This window comes from Phocoena phocoena, chromosome 12, assembly GCF_963924675.1.
Source record: "Phocoena phocoena chromosome 12, mPhoPho1.1, whole genome shotgun sequence".
In the NCBI taxonomy this organism is placed as follows: Eukaryota; Metazoa; Chordata; class Mammalia; order Artiodactyla; family Phocoenidae; genus Phocoena; species Phocoena phocoena.
In genome coordinates, this window is record NC_089230.1 from 50,642,887 (window position 1) to 50,663,322 (window position 20,436).

General features: G+C 37.9%; 1 protein-coding gene and 1 pseudogene across 3 annotated transcripts in view; both read right to left on the reverse strand.

Moving 5' to 3' along the window:
* The window catches only part of AFG1L (AFG1 like ATPase), a 199,920-nt gene extending 181,151 nt beyond the window's left edge, over positions 1 to 18,769 (reverse strand). Inside the window, exon 1 of one of the 3 annotated variants that reach the window (XM_065889073.1) lies at positions 18,519 to 18,769. In XM_065889073.1, the coding sequence (XP_065745145.1) occupies positions 18,519 to 18,654 (136 nt within the window). In that variant the 5' untranslated portion in view covers positions 18,655 to 18,769. The remainder of the gene's footprint in view (positions 1 to 18,518) is intronic. The other 2 variants (XM_065889074.1, XM_065889075.1) reach the window with 2 other exon arrangements.
* LOC136132165 (large ribosomal subunit protein eL42-like) lies at positions 1,500 to 1,806 on the reverse strand (annotated as a pseudogene).
* Positions 18,770 to 20,436: the final 1,667 nt, after the last annotated feature.

Sequence of the window (20,436 nt, forward strand, 5' to 3'; positions counted from 1 at the left end):
AAAAAAAAAAAAAAAAAATTAGATACCACTACACACCTATTAGAATGGCCAAAATCCAGAACACTGACAAATGCTGCCCAGTATGTGGAACAATAGGACCTCTCTTTCCTGGTGAAAATGCAAAATGGTACAGCCACTTTAGGAGACAGTTTGGCAGTTTCTTACAAAACTAAACATACTCTTACCATACAATCCAACAATCATTATCCTTGGTATTTACCCAAAGAAGCTGGAAATTTACGTCCACAAAAAAACCTGCACACACATATTTATAGCAGCTTTATTCATAATTGTCAAAACTTGGAAGCAACAAAGATGTTCTTCAGTAGGAGAATGGATAAATAAACCGGTACATCCAGACAATGGAATATTATTCAGCACTAAAAAGAAATGAGTCTATCAAACCATGAAAACACATGGAAAAAACTTAAACGCACATAACTAAGTGAAAGACCAATTTGAAAAAGCTACATACTGTAAGGTCCTATATTCTAATGATATGACATGGAAAAGGCAAAACTATTGACAGTAAAAAGATCAGTAGTAAACAAAGGGAGGGGGTAGGTAGGAAGAAGGTGTGAATAGGCAGAGCACAGAGGATTTTTAGGGTAGTGAAAATACCCTAAAATATACTGTAATGTGCATATGTGTCATTGTACGTTTGTCCATATTCGTAGAATGTACTACACCAAGAACCCCACTGTAAACTATGGACTTTGGATGATGATGCTGTGTCAATGTAGGTTCATCGACTGTAACAAATGTACCTCTCTGGTATGGGATGTTGATAATTGGGGAGTATTGATAACAGGGGACATATGGGGGGCAGGAGGTATATGGGAAATCTCTGTAACATTCCTCTGAATTTTGCTGTGAACCTAAACTGCTCTAAAAAATATCAGTCAGGCAAGACACTCAAGGCTGAAAGATTGGCCAGCTTAGGCCTGGACAGCAGCTGTATAAATTGAATCACAAAAGACTTCTCAAAAGCTGCACTAAATTAAATCTGTTACTGCATCAGTATACACAAATTATGTGATGCTGCTGCCATATTATTTTGATTTGTATTAATTTGTCTTATTGTACTCCAAATGGACAGTGGGAAAATGCCATTCTGAAGATCCACAAACTAATCTACAAACATAAATGTAAGATTTTAGAGGCACAAAAAGTCTGCGCTGTTCTAATACCTCAATTTTGTACCTTATTTCACTACTTTCTCCTAAACGAAGTTTAAGGAAGATCCCACTATACTCCATAGCCCACTTGTTATAAGATTTACTCAATATCATAATGTCTTAGCATCTGAATAATCTATTATAACTTTCTAGATAGTATTTTAACAATTACTTCAATTTTTCTCCCCAAGGAAAATAAATGAGTTTCCCCAGGCTCTGAGTGTATTTGTTATTACTTCAATTCCCCCTGCTTCAACTTTTTTTTGAAGTGAACATAACCTCCAGATTTTATTGTCTTCACAATAAAACAAAAGATGAAGTTTAGAACTGGAGTACTTAGCCCTTTCTCTTATCTCCTCCCAGTTCAAAATGCTTGCTGGTCTTAACAGTCAGCACTCTCTAACTCTGCAGCACTTTCTAGGCTCAATGCATTCAAGCCTCAGCACAATCTCCATTTGTAGTTTTAGCCTTTTTTCCAGAAAAGCAGCTTAGTCTGCTTCCTGTCATAAGACCGCTTTCCCTGAGCATTCAGAGAGTCCTTGCCCTTCTTGTCCTGTGTCCCTCTGTGGGTTTAATGCTTGGCATGCTTCTTACAGTTAGTTTGGCAAGTTTCAGGGATATACGCCATGTTTGTCTGTTTGTGGGGGTGCTGTTGGCAGGGGAAGAAGCGATTTCCCCCAATATTTAAGTTTTCATCTGAAGACAGAGGTTTAGAACAAAAAAATTCTTCTGCAGTATTACAGTCTATGCTAATATGTTCCACTTAAACAGTCTCATGGCATTAGTAAGTAATATAATAGGGACTTCTCTGGTGGTCCAGTAGTTAAGACTCCTTGCTCCCAATGCAGGGGGCCCAGGTTCAGTCCCTATTCAGGGAACTAGATCCCGCATGCTGCAACTAAGATCCTGCATGCCACAACTAAAAGATCCCACACGCCGCAACAAAGATCTCGTGTGCCACAGCTAAGACTCGGCACAGCCAAATAAATAAATAGATATTTTTAAAAAAATAATAAGTAATATAATAAACCACATTTATGCTCTTCTTAATGACACATGGTAACCTATAACACAGAAAGAAGAGGCAATTCAACAGCAACAATTATAAAAGAAATTAGAAAAAAAAAAAAAAAAGAAATTAGAAAAAGGCAAATTGTCACTACCAGCCCTAACAAGAATTGTTATGTACATGTAGGTTGTTTTTTTTTAAACAAGGTCTTGACTTGGGGTCCATGACAAGTCAACTGGCAGGGAATGGGGGGATGGTCTGAGAGCCCTCTGAAATTAAAAGAAAATTGTGTGTGTGTATGTTTTTGCATTTCTTCTGAGGTAAGATCTCTAAATATACTACAGATTCCTTCAGATTTTCAAACAAGTGAACAAAAACTGATTAAGAACCACTGTTTTAAAAATAATTGTCAAAACAGTTTTAGAAGGAAATTCTATTAATAGCAGCTCACATTTATTGAGCACCTACTGTGTGCCAGGGACTAGGTTAAGTAACTTAACATAATTATTTGTTTTACTCCTCACAATAATCCTATTATACAAATAACTTAAAAATCCATGGATATGGATTTATATATACTACCAAATGTAAAACAGATAGCTAGTGGGAAGCAGCCAAATAGCACAGGGAGATCAGCTCCGTGTGGTGCTTTGTGACCACCTAGAGGGATGGGATAAGGAGGGTGGGAGGGAGACGCAAGAGGGAGGAGATATGGGGATATATGTATGCATATGGCTGATTCACTTTGTTGTAAAGCAGAAACTAACACACCATTGTGAAGCAATTATACTCCAATAAAGATGTTAAAAAAATAATAATTAAAATAAAAATCCATGGATAAATCTGTTCATTGATTCATTCACTCAGCTGGTATCTGATCTTAGACTTCCCAGACTCTCAAACTGTAAGAAAGAAATGTCTGTTGGTTAAGCCCCCCAGTCTATAGTATTTTGTTACAGCAGCCTGAGTAGACGAAGTAATAGATCTAACATTTTCTTCTTTTTCTTTTCTTTTCTTTTTCTAAAATCCTGGTGAAAATAAAACAGAGTGATATCCTAGGACCTCTGACCAACAGCATGGCATCCCCAGGGAGCTCAACAGAAGTACAGAATCTCAGGCCCTACCCTAGGGGTCTGAATCAAAAGTTGCATTTTTAACAAAATACATAGGTGTTTCATATGCACACTGAAGACTGAGAAGCACTATGCTAGGGAATGACTGAGGACTCCTATAGATTATGAGGAAAAGCTTCCCTGTGGAAGTGACATAAGTTGACACCTGAATGCCCAAAGGAGTCAGCCCAGAGGAAGATCTGGGAGAACTTCCCAGGCAGAGCAAAGAGCTCTGGCAAAAACCCTAAAGTGAAAATGGAAATAAGCTTCACGTTTTCAAAGAAAGAAAAGAAAGTCTACGTGGCTGATTTAAATGAACAAGGTGGAGTATGTTACAAGGTGAAGTTGGAAAGGAGAGGAAGGACCAGATCATGTAGGGTCTTGTAAGCCAAGGTAAATAGTGTGAATGTGATAGGATTACGATCAAGTAGAAGGTTTTGATCAGGGGTGTGTCACAATTTGTTTTTTAAAAGATTAATCCATTTGTAGAAAATAAGATAATAGAAATTCAAAAGGAAAGCTGAAATGGAGGAATAGTATGATATTCAATAATGCTATTATATATTATATATAATATACATATATTTTTATATATGTATGTATTTTTATATTGTATGGTATTCAATAAAACTATTATACATATATATATAATACATATATATGTAAATTTTTTTAAGTGGAAGCAGAGAGACTAGTTAGGAAACTCTTAACAATAGTACAGTTCAGAGATGTCTATGATTTGGACCAGAGAGTTAGCACTGCAAGTTGCAGGTTAAATAAACTGACCAAGATCATATAGTTAATAACAACAGCAGCAACAATTGCTAACCTTTAGTGGGTACTCACTAAGTGCCAGGTACTTTTCTAAGTACTTTACATACCTTCATTCATTTAATCTTCACAACCACCCTATGATGCAGGTACTAACATATTCCTACCTTAAAGGTGAAGACACTAAGGCACAGAGGGACTAAGTAAGTAACCTGTCCATGTTCCCATAGCTAGGCAGTGGCAGAGCCAGCATTTGTACCTACAGGTCCAGCAGGGAGGCAGGATGTTATAGTGGAAGCAGCATGGGCTCCGGAGTCATACCCTCCAGATTTATCTCCTGACTCCACCATTTTGACTCTGGATCATGGCAGCTTGGGCACATGATCACCATCCTAGCCAACGATGCCTAAGAGGAAGTCAGCTTCTGCCAAAGTTTCTCCTGATACTCTTCAAAAGGAGACCAGGACAGAAACTCATTCCTTCCTGCCTTTGTACTTTTACCTGTGAAATTAAGATAGCTGGACTGCTGCAAGCACCTTAAGAACATGAGGGGAAATGCTGCTCACACACTGAGGACAACAATAATCTTGACATATGTTGTGATAGTTAATTTTATTTGGCAACTTGACTGGGCCATCGAGTGCCTATACATTTAGTCAAACATTATTCTGGATGTGTCTGTGAGGATGTTTCTGATGAGGTTAACACCTGAAACGGAAGACTGAGTAGACTGTCCTCCCTTATGTGGGTGGGCCTCATCCAATTACTTGAAGCCCTGAACAGAACAAAAGGCTGACCTTCCCCTTAGTAAGAGGGAACTCCTTCCCCCTGACTGCCTTTAAGCTGGAACATCGGTTTTCTCCTGCCTTTGAACTCAAACTGAAACATCAGTTCTTCATGGGTCTTAAGCCTGCCAGTCTTTGGACTAGAACTACACTATGGGCTCTCCTGGTTCTCAGGCCTTCGGACTCAGACTGGAATTACACTACCAACTCTCCTGGGTCTCTGGGTCTCCAGCTTGCTGACTGTAGATCTTGGGACTTGTCAACCTCCGTAATTGCATGAGCTGATTCCTTATAATAAATCTCTTTCTAAATGTATATACATCTTATTGGGTCTGTCTCTCTGGAGAACCCTGACTAAAACATATGTCATAAAGCTTAACTGTGTTGACACTGTCTCCATAGAGCTGAGAAATAACAACAAAGGGGATGTGTGGTCTCTGTGTTTTTTGGTGCTTTAAATTGGAATGGAATTTCAAATTCTACACAAAGGTAGATAGTTAAGAAAGTCTTAGAGATATTCTTTAGAGACTTAAGCAAAATGGTGGACCAGACTATTTCAACAAAAAGTAAGCATTTTCCTTTCAGAAATATTATTTTAAAGGTTTGCTTCACCCTTAAGGTTTTTTTGTTTTAATACCTGAGGTTAAATATTTTTTGAGAATCCATCTCCAACTTCATACTCAAAATCAGTAGAGATGTAGTTTAATGTGCAGAAGTTTTACATACAACTTGTCAGTAAAGTGGGGTTCAGCTCAAAAACATTCTGTAAAGATTTCTCAGCTCGAAAGTATCCTATGATTAAAGGAAAGAATTGAAGATATGCAAGATAACACATGACCATACAAATTTAAAGAGTTTTCAAGGTAAAGAAAACTATCTTTTTGCATTATTCCTTCCTAGACGGTTGTATGTTCAGAAATATTCAATACGATCTGTGATGAGTCTTGACTACTTCAAGGCATTACAGGTGTTTACTTCAGTAGAATTAAGGATGTTATACAAAATTAACAGATTACAAGAGGTATCCATGTAACCCAGAAAAGTTATATGCTTTAGGTTCATTTAACAACTTAAGGTTTTCTTTACAGACCTTGGATTCATTTGAAAATTTATGAGTGATAGAATTCTGAAAGGTATTCTATATATTATCTTCTCCAAAAAATTCTAAGGTACATATTGTTATTTCTTACAAATGAGGAAACTAAAACACCACAAAATGTTAGAAAATTTAAGTGAATAGGCAAGATAAGATCTCAAGCTAAGTGACCCCAAACTACCACCAGGATATTGCCCTCATTAAAATCACCATAACACTACAGACAAGTGAAGATTGTGCTCCCATTTATCATAGCCAGGCAACAGAAAAAACACAAACCTCTCTCAGGCCCTCTAATTTGAAGTACTCAAGCCTCCTGGAGCAACCAACAATCCACCCCTCCTGGGTCTCCATCCTACTCAGGCCCAGCTCGAGCTCTGCCCTACCTGCACTCTGGGCTCAACCTGCCTCTGCTAATAAACGGCACTCTTGTAAAACTCGGTAGCAGCAGCAGCAGCAGATTTTTTTTTAATTGAAATATAGTTGATTTACAATGCTGTGTTAGTTTCAGCTGTACAGCAAAGTGATTCAGTTATACATATACATATTCTTTTTTCAGACTCTTTTCCATTATAGGCTATTACAAGATATTGAATACAGTTCCCTGTGCTATATAGTAGGTCCTCGTTGTTTATTTTATATATAGTAGTGTGCATCTGTTAATCCCAAACTCCTGATTTATCCCTCCTCCCGTCTTTCCCCTTTGGTAACCATAAGTTTGTTTTCTATGTCTGTGAGTCAGCAGCTTTTTTACTAAAAGCCCAAAGGTGAAGTGTTAGAGGAAAGAAATTCCTTTCCATATAAATCTAAAAGCCCTTACATTTCACATAGCTGGCTTTTAAGGATTTTGACTAACTAGATTTGTGTACACCTTTTTGAGCTTTGAGAACAAAATCTGGCACTAAATGAAGACCTAGCCCTCAAATACAAAGATGACACAAAGAGACAAATCAGTGCTGTATCACAGTCAAGATGATGTTGCCGTGCTACACAATGGGATACAAGTACCGACAGGTGCAATTAGGTTCAAAAACTTAATTATATTGAAAAGAATCATTTGAAAACCTATTAAATAGAAAAACTGAACAAGCAACAACTAATTTCACAAATTATAAAGCAGCTATAGAGTGTAAAGCTCTGTACTGAAAACTTCAAACACAGCTAGCTAGACAGACACTATAACTGCACTCAAAATACCAACAGGGCACTGGGGGAGATATAAACAAGTGGATAAACAACTTTAACAAAGTGTGGTATGAAGTAAAGGGAAGAGGAGGATGCTATGAGATCACAGAGCCAAAGCTAGCAACCTAGCTTAAGGAGATAAGGGTACTCAGGAGAAATGATGTTTCAATTGAGAGCAAAAGGACAAACAGGAGTTAACCAGGGAAAAATGGAAGGAAGGGAAGGAAATGCATTAAGCTGGGAGAAGGCTCTAAAATATGAGAGGATAGTACACTGAAGAAAATGAAACAAGTTCAGTATTGAGATATAAAGTGAAAGGCAGAGGGGGCAAGAGTTGGGCTACTAGAAAAATACAAAGGAACCAGGTGACACAGGGCCTTACAACGATAAGCAGTTTGAATTTAATCCTGAAGTTTCCAGGAAGCCACTTATGAATTTTAAAGAACTCAATGGCTTAATTATACCCGTTCTTAAGCAAAGGAGAATACTGGAAAACATTTTAATGGCTTTATCTTTCTAACGTATTAGCAATGACCTGTTGGAAATACAATAGAAAAAAAAAAAACGGATCCCACTTACAATTAAGATAAAAAGTCTAGAATAAAGAAGAGTCATAGTAACAATCAATTTGTAAGATCTATGTGAAGAAAACTAAAATCTTTCTCAAAGGCATAAATGAAAATTTGGGAGACTGGACACAGTGTTATCGAAAAGAAATGCACAACATTATAATATTGTCAGTTCTTCAGAAATTAATTTGCAGATTAAATACAGTTCCACCAAAATCCAAATCCAAAATCCTTAGAAAATCATGAAGATGCAAAGTAATGAGGGGGATCTTGATTACCAGATAAGAAAATAAATATAAAACACTATGAGCAAAAGATCAATGAATAGAATAGATATTCTAAAAGGAAGTCTTCAGGGAATAATTTAATATATAATAAAAGAGGGAGGCATACCAAATATTATCACTGTTCTTTTATCACCCAACTTGTAATTATCTATTTGTTATTTATTTTATGTCTGTCTCTCTCAACTAGGCTGCAAGCCACAAGAGGGAAGGTACCATGCCTATTTAATTCACTGTATACCTAGCACCTACAATGCCTGGCATATGATGGGCACACAACAAATATTTGTTGAATAAATGAATTAAGCAATGGGAGCCAAGAGATTATTCAACAAGTGACATCTGGACAACTGGAAGACAACAGAAAAATTAATTTAGATTATCCCCTCATACTGCATACCAAAATACTTTCCAGATGGTTTTAAAGTGTAGATATATAAAAAATTTCAAACCAAAAAAAGAAGTATACATGAATATTTACCTAGTCCAGTGGTCTGCAAACTACAGCAGCCTGCAGGCCAAATCGGCCATACACATTAGTCTACTATCTCTGGCTGTTTACACACTACAACACCAGAGTTGAGTACAGTTGTCCCTCAGTATCTGCAGGGGATTGGTTCCAGGACCTCCTGCATATACCAAAATCCACAAATGCTCAAGTCCCTTATATAAAATGGTGCAGTACAATGAATAGTTGGCCCACTATATCCGCGGATGCCAAACTCACAAATATGGAGAGTCAGCTAAAGTTGTAACAGCGATCATGGCAGGCAAGGACAAAAGTATTATCTGAATGTTTACAGAAAAAGGTTGCCAATCCCTGATCTCTCTTAACAGGTGTGGACGTTCTAAATCCAATCCTGTCTGGACATCACAATCGCCTGTGAAACTCAGACTTAAGGACTCCCAATTAAACCCCAGTAGGAATGGATCAAAAACATAACTGTAAGAGCTAAAACTTTAAAATGCTTAGAAGAAAGCATAATTTTAAATCATCATGACCTTGGATTAGGCAATGATTTCTTAGCTATGACATCAAAGCAGCCAAAGAAAAAATAAATTGGACTTCATCAAAATTAAAACTTTTGTATATCAAAGGACATTATTGGGACTTCCCTAGTGGTCCAATGGTTAAGACTCCGTGCTCCCAATGCACGGGGCCTAGGTTCAATCCCCAGTTAGGGAACTAGATCCCACATGCTGCAACTAGGAGCCCTCATGCTGCAACTAAGACCTGGCACAGCCAAATAAATAATTTTTTTTTAAAAAAAAGGGACATTATCAAGAAGGTGAAAATACAACACACAGAATGACAGAAAATATTTGCAATCTATAAATCTGGCATAATTCATTAAGAAATAGAATCCAACAATTTCACCTATGAGTATTTATCTGAAGGAAACAAAATCACTATCTCAAAAAAATAGCTGCACCCCCATGTTCATTGCAGCATTATTTAAATAGCCACGACATGAAAACAACTTAAGTGTCCATCAAGAGATGAAAGGATAGCGGAGCAACTAAGCCCATGCACCACAATTACTGAGCCTGTACTCTAGAGCTCACAAGCCACAAGCCTGCATGCCACAACTAATGAAGCCTGTGCACCTAGAGCCTGTGCTCTGCAACAAGAGAAGCCACCGCAATGAGAAGCCCGTGCACCGCAACAAAGAGTAATCCCCGCTCACCACAACTAGAGAAAGCCTGCGTGCAGCAATGAAGACCCAACGCAGCCAAAAATAAATTAACTAATTAATTAAAATAAAAAAAAGAAAAAAGAAGAGATGAAAGGATAAATCAATAGTAACATAAATCAGGATGTTGATTGCCATTGGGAGTAAAAAGCTAGTGATTTGGAGAGTGCACAATGGGAGCCTCTGGGTACTACAAATGTTCTATTTCTTGATTTAGGTTGTATTTACACATCTATTCTCTTTATGAAAATTCAGTAGGCTTTACACTTACCACTTGCGTACTTTACTAAATGAATCTTATACTTTAATAAGTATGCTTAAAAAATAAAAATGAAGTTAACAGTAATTATCTTTCCTGCATTTTCTACTATGCACATATAGTATTTTTATAATAAAAATAATTTATTTTTAATAGAAAAAATAACTAATCAAATACAAACAAGAGACCTGTCTTATAATAGCCCTAGGAGTCTTAAGGTGAGACATGAATATGACCTGGCCACCAACTTAATGCAACAGGACACAGAAAAGGTAACCTAAAATACTGCTCTGGCCAGACATGTCCGAAGGAATATATTGAGATATGTGGGCCACATTTTCAGAGTGACATTCAGAAAGCAGACTGTAATCTCAAGAAGGGAAGTAGTTCAAGGATCTAGAAACCATGTCATAAGATTTGACTGATAAGACAAGAGACAGTTGACATTGAGGAGAGAGTAACAACATCCCAGTACTCTGTGTCTAGCATACAGATGGCACCAAGAAATATTTGGGGAATGAATGAACAGATGAATGGGAGAAATATGTCTCTAATGTTTTAAAGTTTGTCAAATGGAATTGGGACAAGGAGGCAACCAATAATATGATAAATGAATAAATGACTATATAAATGAATAAGATATACTTAAAAAACTGTCATAAGCACACGAGAACTAGAGTTATATAAGTTGTGCCTGGGGAAAGAGTCAAGATGAATGAGGAGAAGTTACAGAAAAGCACTACTTGAAGAATTCTACTTAAAGAATTTTCTAGCAATTAGGGCTACATAAAAATGAACAGGATGCCTCAAAAAGAAACAATAAAGGCAGAAACTACCTTCCCACCTGACATTTAACTACATAACCCAGAGGTCCTCTTCAGCTCTATTATTCTATGATCCCATGAAATGTTATCTTCATATCTTGCTGCACAGCAAATAATTAACAACTTGAGTTCCTTTGAAAACAGTATTCATAAGCAGTATCTTACTAAATTAAGATAATTTACCTTAGTGACTTACCTGCATACTATAAATCAAATTTCAATAGCCTTCTTTGAAACATCATGACGAAAGCAGTAGCTCATATTTTCTAAGACCCTCTAGATATTCAGAATATCCAGAGAAAAGGTAGTTAAGTCCAGGATAACAATAACCATCCCTGGTTATCTATAGAGGCCCTCTGCACAATCTTAGAAAATCAAAACTTCGTTTTCTGGAATTCAAAGCACTGAAATCAGACTGAGCCCTTTGCCATTGTTAATATAAGTTAGTCTCCCTGAAAATCAAAATGGTTTTAGTAATTATACATAGAGTTGAGTTCATCCCATTCCTATTCACTGACTGGAATCTACCACCTCTAGCATTTCGATATTAATATTTCAATTACTCCCAGCATAGCCCTACATTTATATAACATTTCTTATAATTTTCAAAGGACTTTCTCGTATTATATAATAACTTATCTGAGCCTCATAGATGACACGTGAGAAAGGCAGAGTTAGGATGACTAATCCCATTCTACAGATGAGAAAAAAGAAATACCAAATTAAATGATTGATCCAGTACCGTAGGATGAAACCAAAATCACAATCTAGTCTTTCCAGGTCACATTTTATTATTCATCTGGTATCCCATATGTTCATTAGTCCTATGACAGAACTGATCAAAATTCTTCTTAGTAACAGTTATGGAATAAAATGAGCTTCACTTCTTCACAAAGAGAAAGAAGATTGTTGCCAAAAAAGAACACACGCTTAGTTAAATGAAATCAAAACTATATAAGGAATTTAGATTTCCAGTGTAAAATGTTTACCCAACTGCTGTGCAAAAAATGCACAATCAGGAAAAGCACATTTAATATTTCTAAAGGGCTGGATTAAAATTTCAGCTGTAACTTCATTACTGTAATTATATTTTTAATGCATATTTATTAAGCATCCATTCAAATACTGTGTTCACAATTATTCATGAGTGTTTTGTACATTTGTGTTGATTTTAACAAACTGTAAACAGTGGGCACTGACCAGAAATGTTCTCCTACAATGACAGAAGCCCATGCTAAGGTCACAGGCAGCACGTTTATGCTCTATTATGTTCTATTCATATCCCAAAGAGAAATAGCTGCTTTTTTCGAAAACTGCAATGGCCATCAATGACCCAAAAAGTCAGATTTACCAGTGACATTAAACACCTATGTTTGATTCAGTGATGAATAAACAAAGTGCAGAATAGAAGAAAATCAAATCTTAATTAAACTCTTTCTTTAAAAAAACAACATAAGCCATCATCAAGGAATGCATTTACTTTATTTATAAAAGGATGATTTAGGGGCTTTAAAAGGGTGCTTTTGATTTAAATAGAAAAATTATGAAAATTAAAACTAAATGCTTGCCAGTTATCATTCTTTTCCTTTCGAAGCTAATCTTAAATGTGCCAATGTGTGTAACTTTACAAAAGAAAAAAAACAGTACTTAAATTTCATAACAAATCAGTAAAATACTGCCTAAAAATCTGAATAAAGCTATTCTGAAGTAATTATAGGCATGGCCTAGCATACTGAGTAACTCCTTAATATTCACCCTTTTCAAACACTATTTAATAATGAGACCTAAGAGGTCTATTTTCTTTCAAACAATAAAGAAAAATAACGTCTATTTGTTATGTTCATTTATTTTAAATTTTTTACACAAATATATAAATAAGAATTTTTAAATGGAATCTACAGGAATTACATTTAAGATACAAATTGCATTATGAAGCTTTGAAGTAACTACACTAAGAACTGCATGTTCAGGCTTTAAAAATTGTTGAAAACTGGCACACCTGGTCAAGAATATGGATAGATAATGTGTTGAAAAGTATCTTCTAGGATGAGCTGAACGGAGAGAAGAAATAAGAAGGACAAGTAGGACAGTGAAAGAAGGTTATGAAAAAAGATTTTGGAGATTAAAGTATGAGGTACCTCCAGCAGGGTACACATAAAAATGGGACCTCAACAGAGGACCTTAGGCAAGGAAGACAAAACACAGCAGGAAGAACAGACATATTCAAAAGGCTCTTAAAAGAGAAATTAGAACAAATCTTAGTCACAAGCAAGAAAAATATATGAGTGGCCTAGGGAAACAGTATTAGATATAGTCAAGCTGAGGCTACATGACCTTCTGTCAGAATTTATAGAGCGTATTATTGCACTGGGCCTTTGACATCTATTATTTCTGTGGTACTTTTGTGAAAAGACAAATCCAAAATAGGTAAAACCAGGATTTAAGTGGTTAAGAATCCATCTTGCAATTCAGGGGACACCGGTTAGATGCCTGGTCAGGCAACTAAGATCCCACATGCTGCAGGGCAGCTAAGCCCGCACGCTGCAAATAGAAAGAAGCCCACTTGGCGCAACTAAGATCCGACGCAGCCAAAAAAAAAGTTAATTTTTAAAAAATAGTTAAACCCATTTAAATATTCATCATTTACTTAAACAAACAGAATGAAGCTCTTGAGGTATAACATAGTGCAAATCTACAGTAGATCAATAATCCATCTCTGGACTTCTAAAGTTCCTTTCTAATGGGTTCTACTCTTGAACCCACCCTATTTCATCTGCCCACCCTCCACCCCAGAACTACATCTGAGCACTAGCTATGCCATGTAATAAGTTGTGCTATGCTTAAAAAAAAAAAACTGACTGAAAGAAACCATTATCATGAAGTTAATAGTCTCAGGAGCAGGCATGAACTTTTTCTAATATAATAATAAACATTAACGGAAATCCAAGAAACATGAAGTTTCACACAGGGTGTTCATCTAACTGGGTAATAAAAGTCCAAATCCATTTTCTTAACCACTAATCTATACAGCCAATAAATAATACCAATTCATATGGCTGAGTTCTACTCACATTAATACCTAATCAAGATCTCCAATGTACATGTACTAAAGAAGAGATTGTGACTAAAGGTAAATACGAATCTTCAGTTAATATAGAGATCTAAAAATATAACACTGAGATACAGAAGGACACTACAATGATAAGAAATCACAAGGTGTGACTGTCATATTACCTTGCCTCTATGAAATAAACTTAATTTCTGGGACTTCCCCGGTGGTCCAGCAGTTAAGACTCCGCACTTCCACTGCAGGGGGTGCAGGTTCCATCCCTGGTCTGGGAACTAAGACCCCACATGCCACACGGTGTGGCCAAAAAGTAAGAAAAAAAAACAGAAAGAAAGAAACTTAATTTCTAAGGCTAGCTTAAGTAAAATAGATACGCTGATTTTAAGTTTTAGAAAACTTAGAAGCGTTCTCTTCCTTGGCTTCTCTCCAATTTCCCCTATGACCTCTCTAACTGCTCTCTGATGAGGTCACCTTCTGCTCATAAAACATCAGTTTTCCTCAAGAACTCATCCCTAGCCTTTTCTCCTTTTCATTCTACAAATATTTCAAGGCTAGTTCTTCCATTCTCATGGCTCTCAACACCTCATATTTCCTTTCTTAGACTCAGATCCCATATTTCCTACAACTACTTAGACTTGTTTACCTGGAATTATCACTAACACCTCAACTTTAACATATCCAAAATGGAACCTCTCCCTAAAATGCCTCTAGCCTTACTTTTCATTTGTTTAGTTTCCTTTGATAGACGGAATTTGATGCCATTAAATTACCCAAACTAGGAAACCCAAATTGACCTTAACTCCTCTCTTTCCTTGTCTCCCGCAGATCCTGTCAATTTTACCAAAGCAGGGTCTCTGAATTCCCTCCTTTGCTGCCCTGCTCTCCATCTTTACCACAGCAGTAATTCAGGGCCTAAATCACTCTCCCTAAACTACTACAACTTCCTCCTAAAAAATCACCAAGCTTCCAATATTCCCCCATCCAGGCATTCCTGACCTGTTTTTCAGGTAGCCACAGGGATAATCATGCTAAAATGGACCTGATCACTTCTCTTCTTAAGAAATCGTCAGCAGTATCCCCCTGAGCCTACACATCTTTGCATACTATACAGGACTCTTCTAACCAGAATCCAGCCCACCTGCCAAGCTTCCTCTCTAGCTGCTCCCCCTGAGGGACTATACATACACCAATAAGGCCAGGTGCAGCTCACTTCCACACTTTTGCTAAAAAGCCCTCCCCTCTCCAAGCAGAGCTGCTTTCTCCTCTGTAGTCCTACAACACTTCAGATAGGCCTAGATTATGGTGGTGTTAATGTTCATTGTCACGGTAAAGAGCTAGTAGAACACAATGGTTTGTTAAGTTTGTGCTTCTGGAGGGAAAATGCCTGGGCTCAAATACCACTTGAGTAGCCATGCCTGTTTAGTCATTTATAAAATAGAGATGACAATACCTTTATAGATAGCACAGGGAACTCTACTCAATACTCTGTAATAACCTATATAGGGAAAGAATCTTAAAAAGAAGGATATATGTACATGTATAACTGAATCACTTTACTGAATCACTAAAGCAATTCAGTTTCACCTGAAACTAACACAACAATGTAAATCAATTATACTCCAATATAAAATTTTTAAAAAGAAACATTAAAAAATAAAACTTTTTTTAAAATTTTAAAATAATTTTATAATAGAGTTTTTATGAAGATAAAATTATGAGAGAAAGAAACGGCTAGCAGACTGCCTGGAACACAGAAAGGGCTCAATAAACATTAGCTCTTGTAAATCCATCTCCCAAGACTGTAAGCTATTCAAGGCCTGGGAGCCAATTTCATTCACTTTCCCCCTCCATACACTTAATACAAGACTTCAACTGAATTAGCAATCTCGAGGCGTTTTCTACCCACACCATGACCACTCTGATTTCTAATAAAATGTTTCCCCATAACTATCTGGAGACTGAATAACTGTTACATTAAATGAAGATACACTTAGACCTAAAAGAAAACAAGCAGTAATATCAAAATTGACATATATACTTAAATTATTTAAGATGCCAAATTTAAAAAAAAAAAAAAAAAGATACCAAATTTTATTGATACTTTCAATTGTTTAATAATCTGACTAATGGAAATATATATATGGCAAAATGGAATTCATAATTTGTACTTCCTAAGGAATTTAAAGTTAGGTGATATGAATGAACACCATTTTAGGACCCCTAAAGTTTTCACGTTTCCAGTTACCAAAATGTCTTAGAGCCAAGGCTGGCATTAAAGCTTAGGTGGGGACTTCCCTGGTGGTCCAGTGGCTAAGACTCTGCATTCCCAATGCAGGGGGCCCGGGTTCGATCCCTGGTCAAGGAACTAGATCCCGCATGCTGCAACCAAGACCCCATGCAGCCAAATAAATAAATTAATTAAGGAAAAAAAAATGTAAGAAAGAAATGAAGCACAAAAACAAAGAACATGCTCTTCCTTTCCCCTCATTCCTTTCCTTTATCTACTTCCTTCTTTTGTTTAACATTAAGTGTAATGTGCTTCCCTCACATTACACTGCAGTAAACAGTAGGCTTGAAAAGATGAAAAAAAGGAGATAAAACAAATGTCAACAGTAAATACCCCCCCAAAACATCAAGAAAACGATAGAAAACAAACTTAAATCAGACTCTAAATACTGAATAACGTTTCAACTTAAAATTTTCTTTTACTTAAAGAGGGGGAAGGAGCAACTTTAGTTACAATTAAATTGACCTCTAACTGCATTTTCATCAAATGTCCAAATTCAAAACAAATTCTGGGGCTTCCCTGGTGGCGCAGTGGTTGAGAGTCCGCCTGCCGATGCAGGGGACACGGGTTCGTGCCCCAGTCTGGAAAATCCCACATGCCGCGGAGCGGCTGGGCCCGTGAGCCATGGCCGCTGAGCCTGCGCGTCCAGAGCCTGTGCTCCGCAACGGGAAAGGCCACAACAGTGAGAGGCCCGCGTACCGCAAAAAAGAAAAAAAAAAAATTCTGCCACTTAACTAGCCAAATAACTTCTGCAACCTTGGGTTCCTCATCCCCAAAATGAGGATAACGGGAATTAAACAAGATGAGCATTTAGCATATTGCATGACCCAGAACAAACATTAAGGCTCATGTTATTATGCTAATGTTCCTTAAATCCTAATTTTCATAAATTATGGTACATGCATTGAACGGAATTCTATTTTAACCATTTAAAACATGAGGTACAGGGACTTCCCTGGCAGTCCAGTGGTTAAGACTCTGAGCTTCCAATGCAGGGAGGGCCCATTCAATCCCCGGTTGGGGAACTAAGATCCCACATGCCTTGTGGCAGCCAAAAAAAAGAGGCAGTTCTACACGTATTTATATGGAATGATCTCCAAGATATACTACATGAAAAAAAAGAAAGGACCAGAACAGTGTGTATAGTATATTACCACTTCTATTTTTCTTTAATTCAGGTATTTATAAATATATATGGTGGATATATACAGAATGTCTCTGGAAGAATACATAAGAAACAAGTATGAGAAATTGCCTCTGGGAAGGAAAACTAAACGGCTATGGAACAGGAGTGGAAGAAAGTCAACATTTTACCGAATTCCTTCTTGTACCTTTTGAATTTTGTGTTATTTGCTTGTATAGCCTATTCCAAAATTTTTTTTAAATAGTTTATATTAAGATCGAAACCTCATGCTACCAAAATATTCCATTATACAGTAAGTGGATTATGCTACACTTTACAGTAAAACCTAAGGTGACTTAATCACAGTTTTAGTATTAATTTCAACTCTATTTATGATAATAATCAAAGACTGATAGAGGTTTAGCTAAACTGCCAATGAGAATCAGTTTATTAAGACGTATAAGGGTGGGGTTCCTGGAGATTTTTTTTAAAAAGGAAAGCTTAAGTATGTGGATGAGGGAGCAATAAGAATAACGTCATTCATTCACTCAAAAAATATATCTGCCCATCAGGTGCCAAACACTGTGCTAAGTGCTGAGGAAACAATGACACCCAGTCCTTGCCTTTGAGTAGCCCGCAATTTAGTGGGAGTATATGAATATAGTAAAACTAGCACTCCTGTGGCCTTGGTTACTCAAAATACAGGTTCATTCACTGATGAATAACAATTTGAAAGAATGAATGAATGATGCAAGCCCAGTGACAAAATACGCCTCGCTGAAGCCTCTAGGACTTGAAAAGAACACAAAGAATCGACCCCTGTATCTGAGAATGTCAGTACACTTGCATTCCCGCAATCCAGAGAGCACGCAGGGCCTGCAGATGTCAGAGGTACAGTCCCAGGTCACCAGCCTGGAGAGCTTGGGATGGGGCAGGTTGGAAGAGTTCCCAGGCCTCAACCCCACACTTGAATCCCTTCAAGCGAGGTACTCCCCACACCTGGGTTTACAGGTCTCTAACAGCCGGGAAGGAACAAACCCTGGGTCGACATCTAACCCTCAAAATGAAAGTTACTCTGGGCCACCTCCCTCAGTGCTCCTTCATGAGCAGGCAGTAACAGCGGTGCAAGAGAGGGTGGAACTCCTCTCGAAGAAACCTCTCGAAAACCGTGAACCAAGGAGGCAGTTTGGGGAGCTCGAGGAGGGAGGGTGACTGCCCCGAGACTTCCCCGGTCATAAGCAGTCGTCTCGGCTTACTCCAGATACAGTCACTAACCTTTACAAAAGGGGTTTCCAGGGGCGGTGACCGAAGTGGGGAGAGCAGCGGCCCAAGCCCTGCACCGGACACATCTTCCTCTCAGCCGGCTCGGCGCTAAGCGCAGGGTAACCAAGGGCGACCAAGAGGCCGCCATCTTGAGCTCCGTACAGGGGAAGGAAGAGGAAAACTTTATTGAAACCCAGAAGAGAGACGGTAGCACAGACAAATCCAGCCGTGCTCACGGAAGGCTCCGCCCGACAGAACGAAAGGGAGCAGCGGAAGAACGCGACCTCTAGTAGCTCGAGGGCAAGCTGGACTCCGATGCCCTTCGATCCCTCCGGGCAAAGCAAACCGGGACTACGACTCCCAGCATGCAGTGCGGCGGCGCGGGGGCCGGGCGAAGGGACGGGGCGGAGGGCAGCTTTAGGCTGGGGGGAGGGGCAGTTGTCCGCCCAGCGCCTGCTGCAGCTGATCTAAAAACATTTTCAAGGAGTTAGAACGTGTTTGCGGCGTGTATTCAAGTAACCACTCCTGAGCCTTTTCGGTTAGCGTACCTGACCGAGATTCCAAAACCTAAATAAAGTGTAGGTGATCCAGTGGGCCTTCATATTTTAACGAAATATTGTTACCTCCGTAAACGGTATCCCCAATTTATTTGCCTCCAGCGTCCAACGCATCTTTGGCAGAGTACATGAAATGTGCTCCTACCATTTTTACTTTTTGTATTTCAAGAGCATAAATCATTTTCAATGTGGCATATACTCAAATGTTTTGAAAGAACATGGAAAATTTGTGTAACATGGGAAAGCCAATGGCCCGTGATGGACAAGTAGATAGAGTGGCTGTGGGACAGTGTATCTAAGGAGGAATTTCTAAGTGATCTGCCCTAATTTGATTAAACAAAAAATGTTTTGAGTCACTATGATAACTGTATTGGGAATACAAACTGCTGTCCAGAAGAGGCAGGCAATCCGGTAAGGAAGGATAAAGAAAGCGACCAAAGATTCTACTAGGTGTTCTGGAAACAGTGAAAGAGCACTTTGGCTGGGAAATCAGGAAGGCCTTCTAGAAGCTTTATTTTTAACAGGAAACGAAGACCTTCCAAGAACAGGAAATAGAGTGAGCTAAGGCAGGCAAGCAAGAAAATCTGGACTAGGGACTTTCTTGGCATTCCAGTAGTTAAGACTGTGCTTCCGCTGCAGCAGGCACGGCTTCCATCCCTGGTCGGGGGAGCTATGATCCCGGGTGGCGCAGTGGGGCAAAAAAAATAAAAATAAAAAAACTGGATTACAGGAAGGAGAAAGCCACGTTTCAGACTACACTAGAAAGAGTTCCGGGAAGTTAGGTATTTAGTCTACAATAGAAGATTCCAAAGAAACAGGAAAAGGAGAGCATATAGCATGGTATAATATTTCGGAGATTTCTCTACTGACTCTGTCAAATCGTTTATAGAAAAATTATTTTGAATGTGTCTTTCAAAATGTCATTTCACATTTTTTTCTATCTTTAATTCCATTGTCTGACACGACAAACTATTCCTTCATGTTTGTTTCATTTAATGTTACTAATTTTTGGTGTGACACTTCGTGAAAGGCCTTTTGAAAAAACTGTACTGTTTCTTCCTTGACTTACATATTCATTACTCTCAAGACTTTTAGAGAGTGTCTGGGTATCATTTTGTTTCCTCTGGGAAAAAAACTGCTTGTCTTGGTCTTGGTCAATGAAATTACCTCTTAGTAGAGATTCCAAAGGCTTAATAATTATGGAAGTGAAATAGGAACTCATTGATAGTTTAATGCCAAATTGGCAGGAAGATCTGCAGGAAATTTTCACATGACTGTGCAAGTGGACAGAAACATGGCAAATGAACTTTATTGTGTACAAGTATGAGGTAACTTGGAAATAATTTAAATTACATTTGTTGTATTCAAGAGAA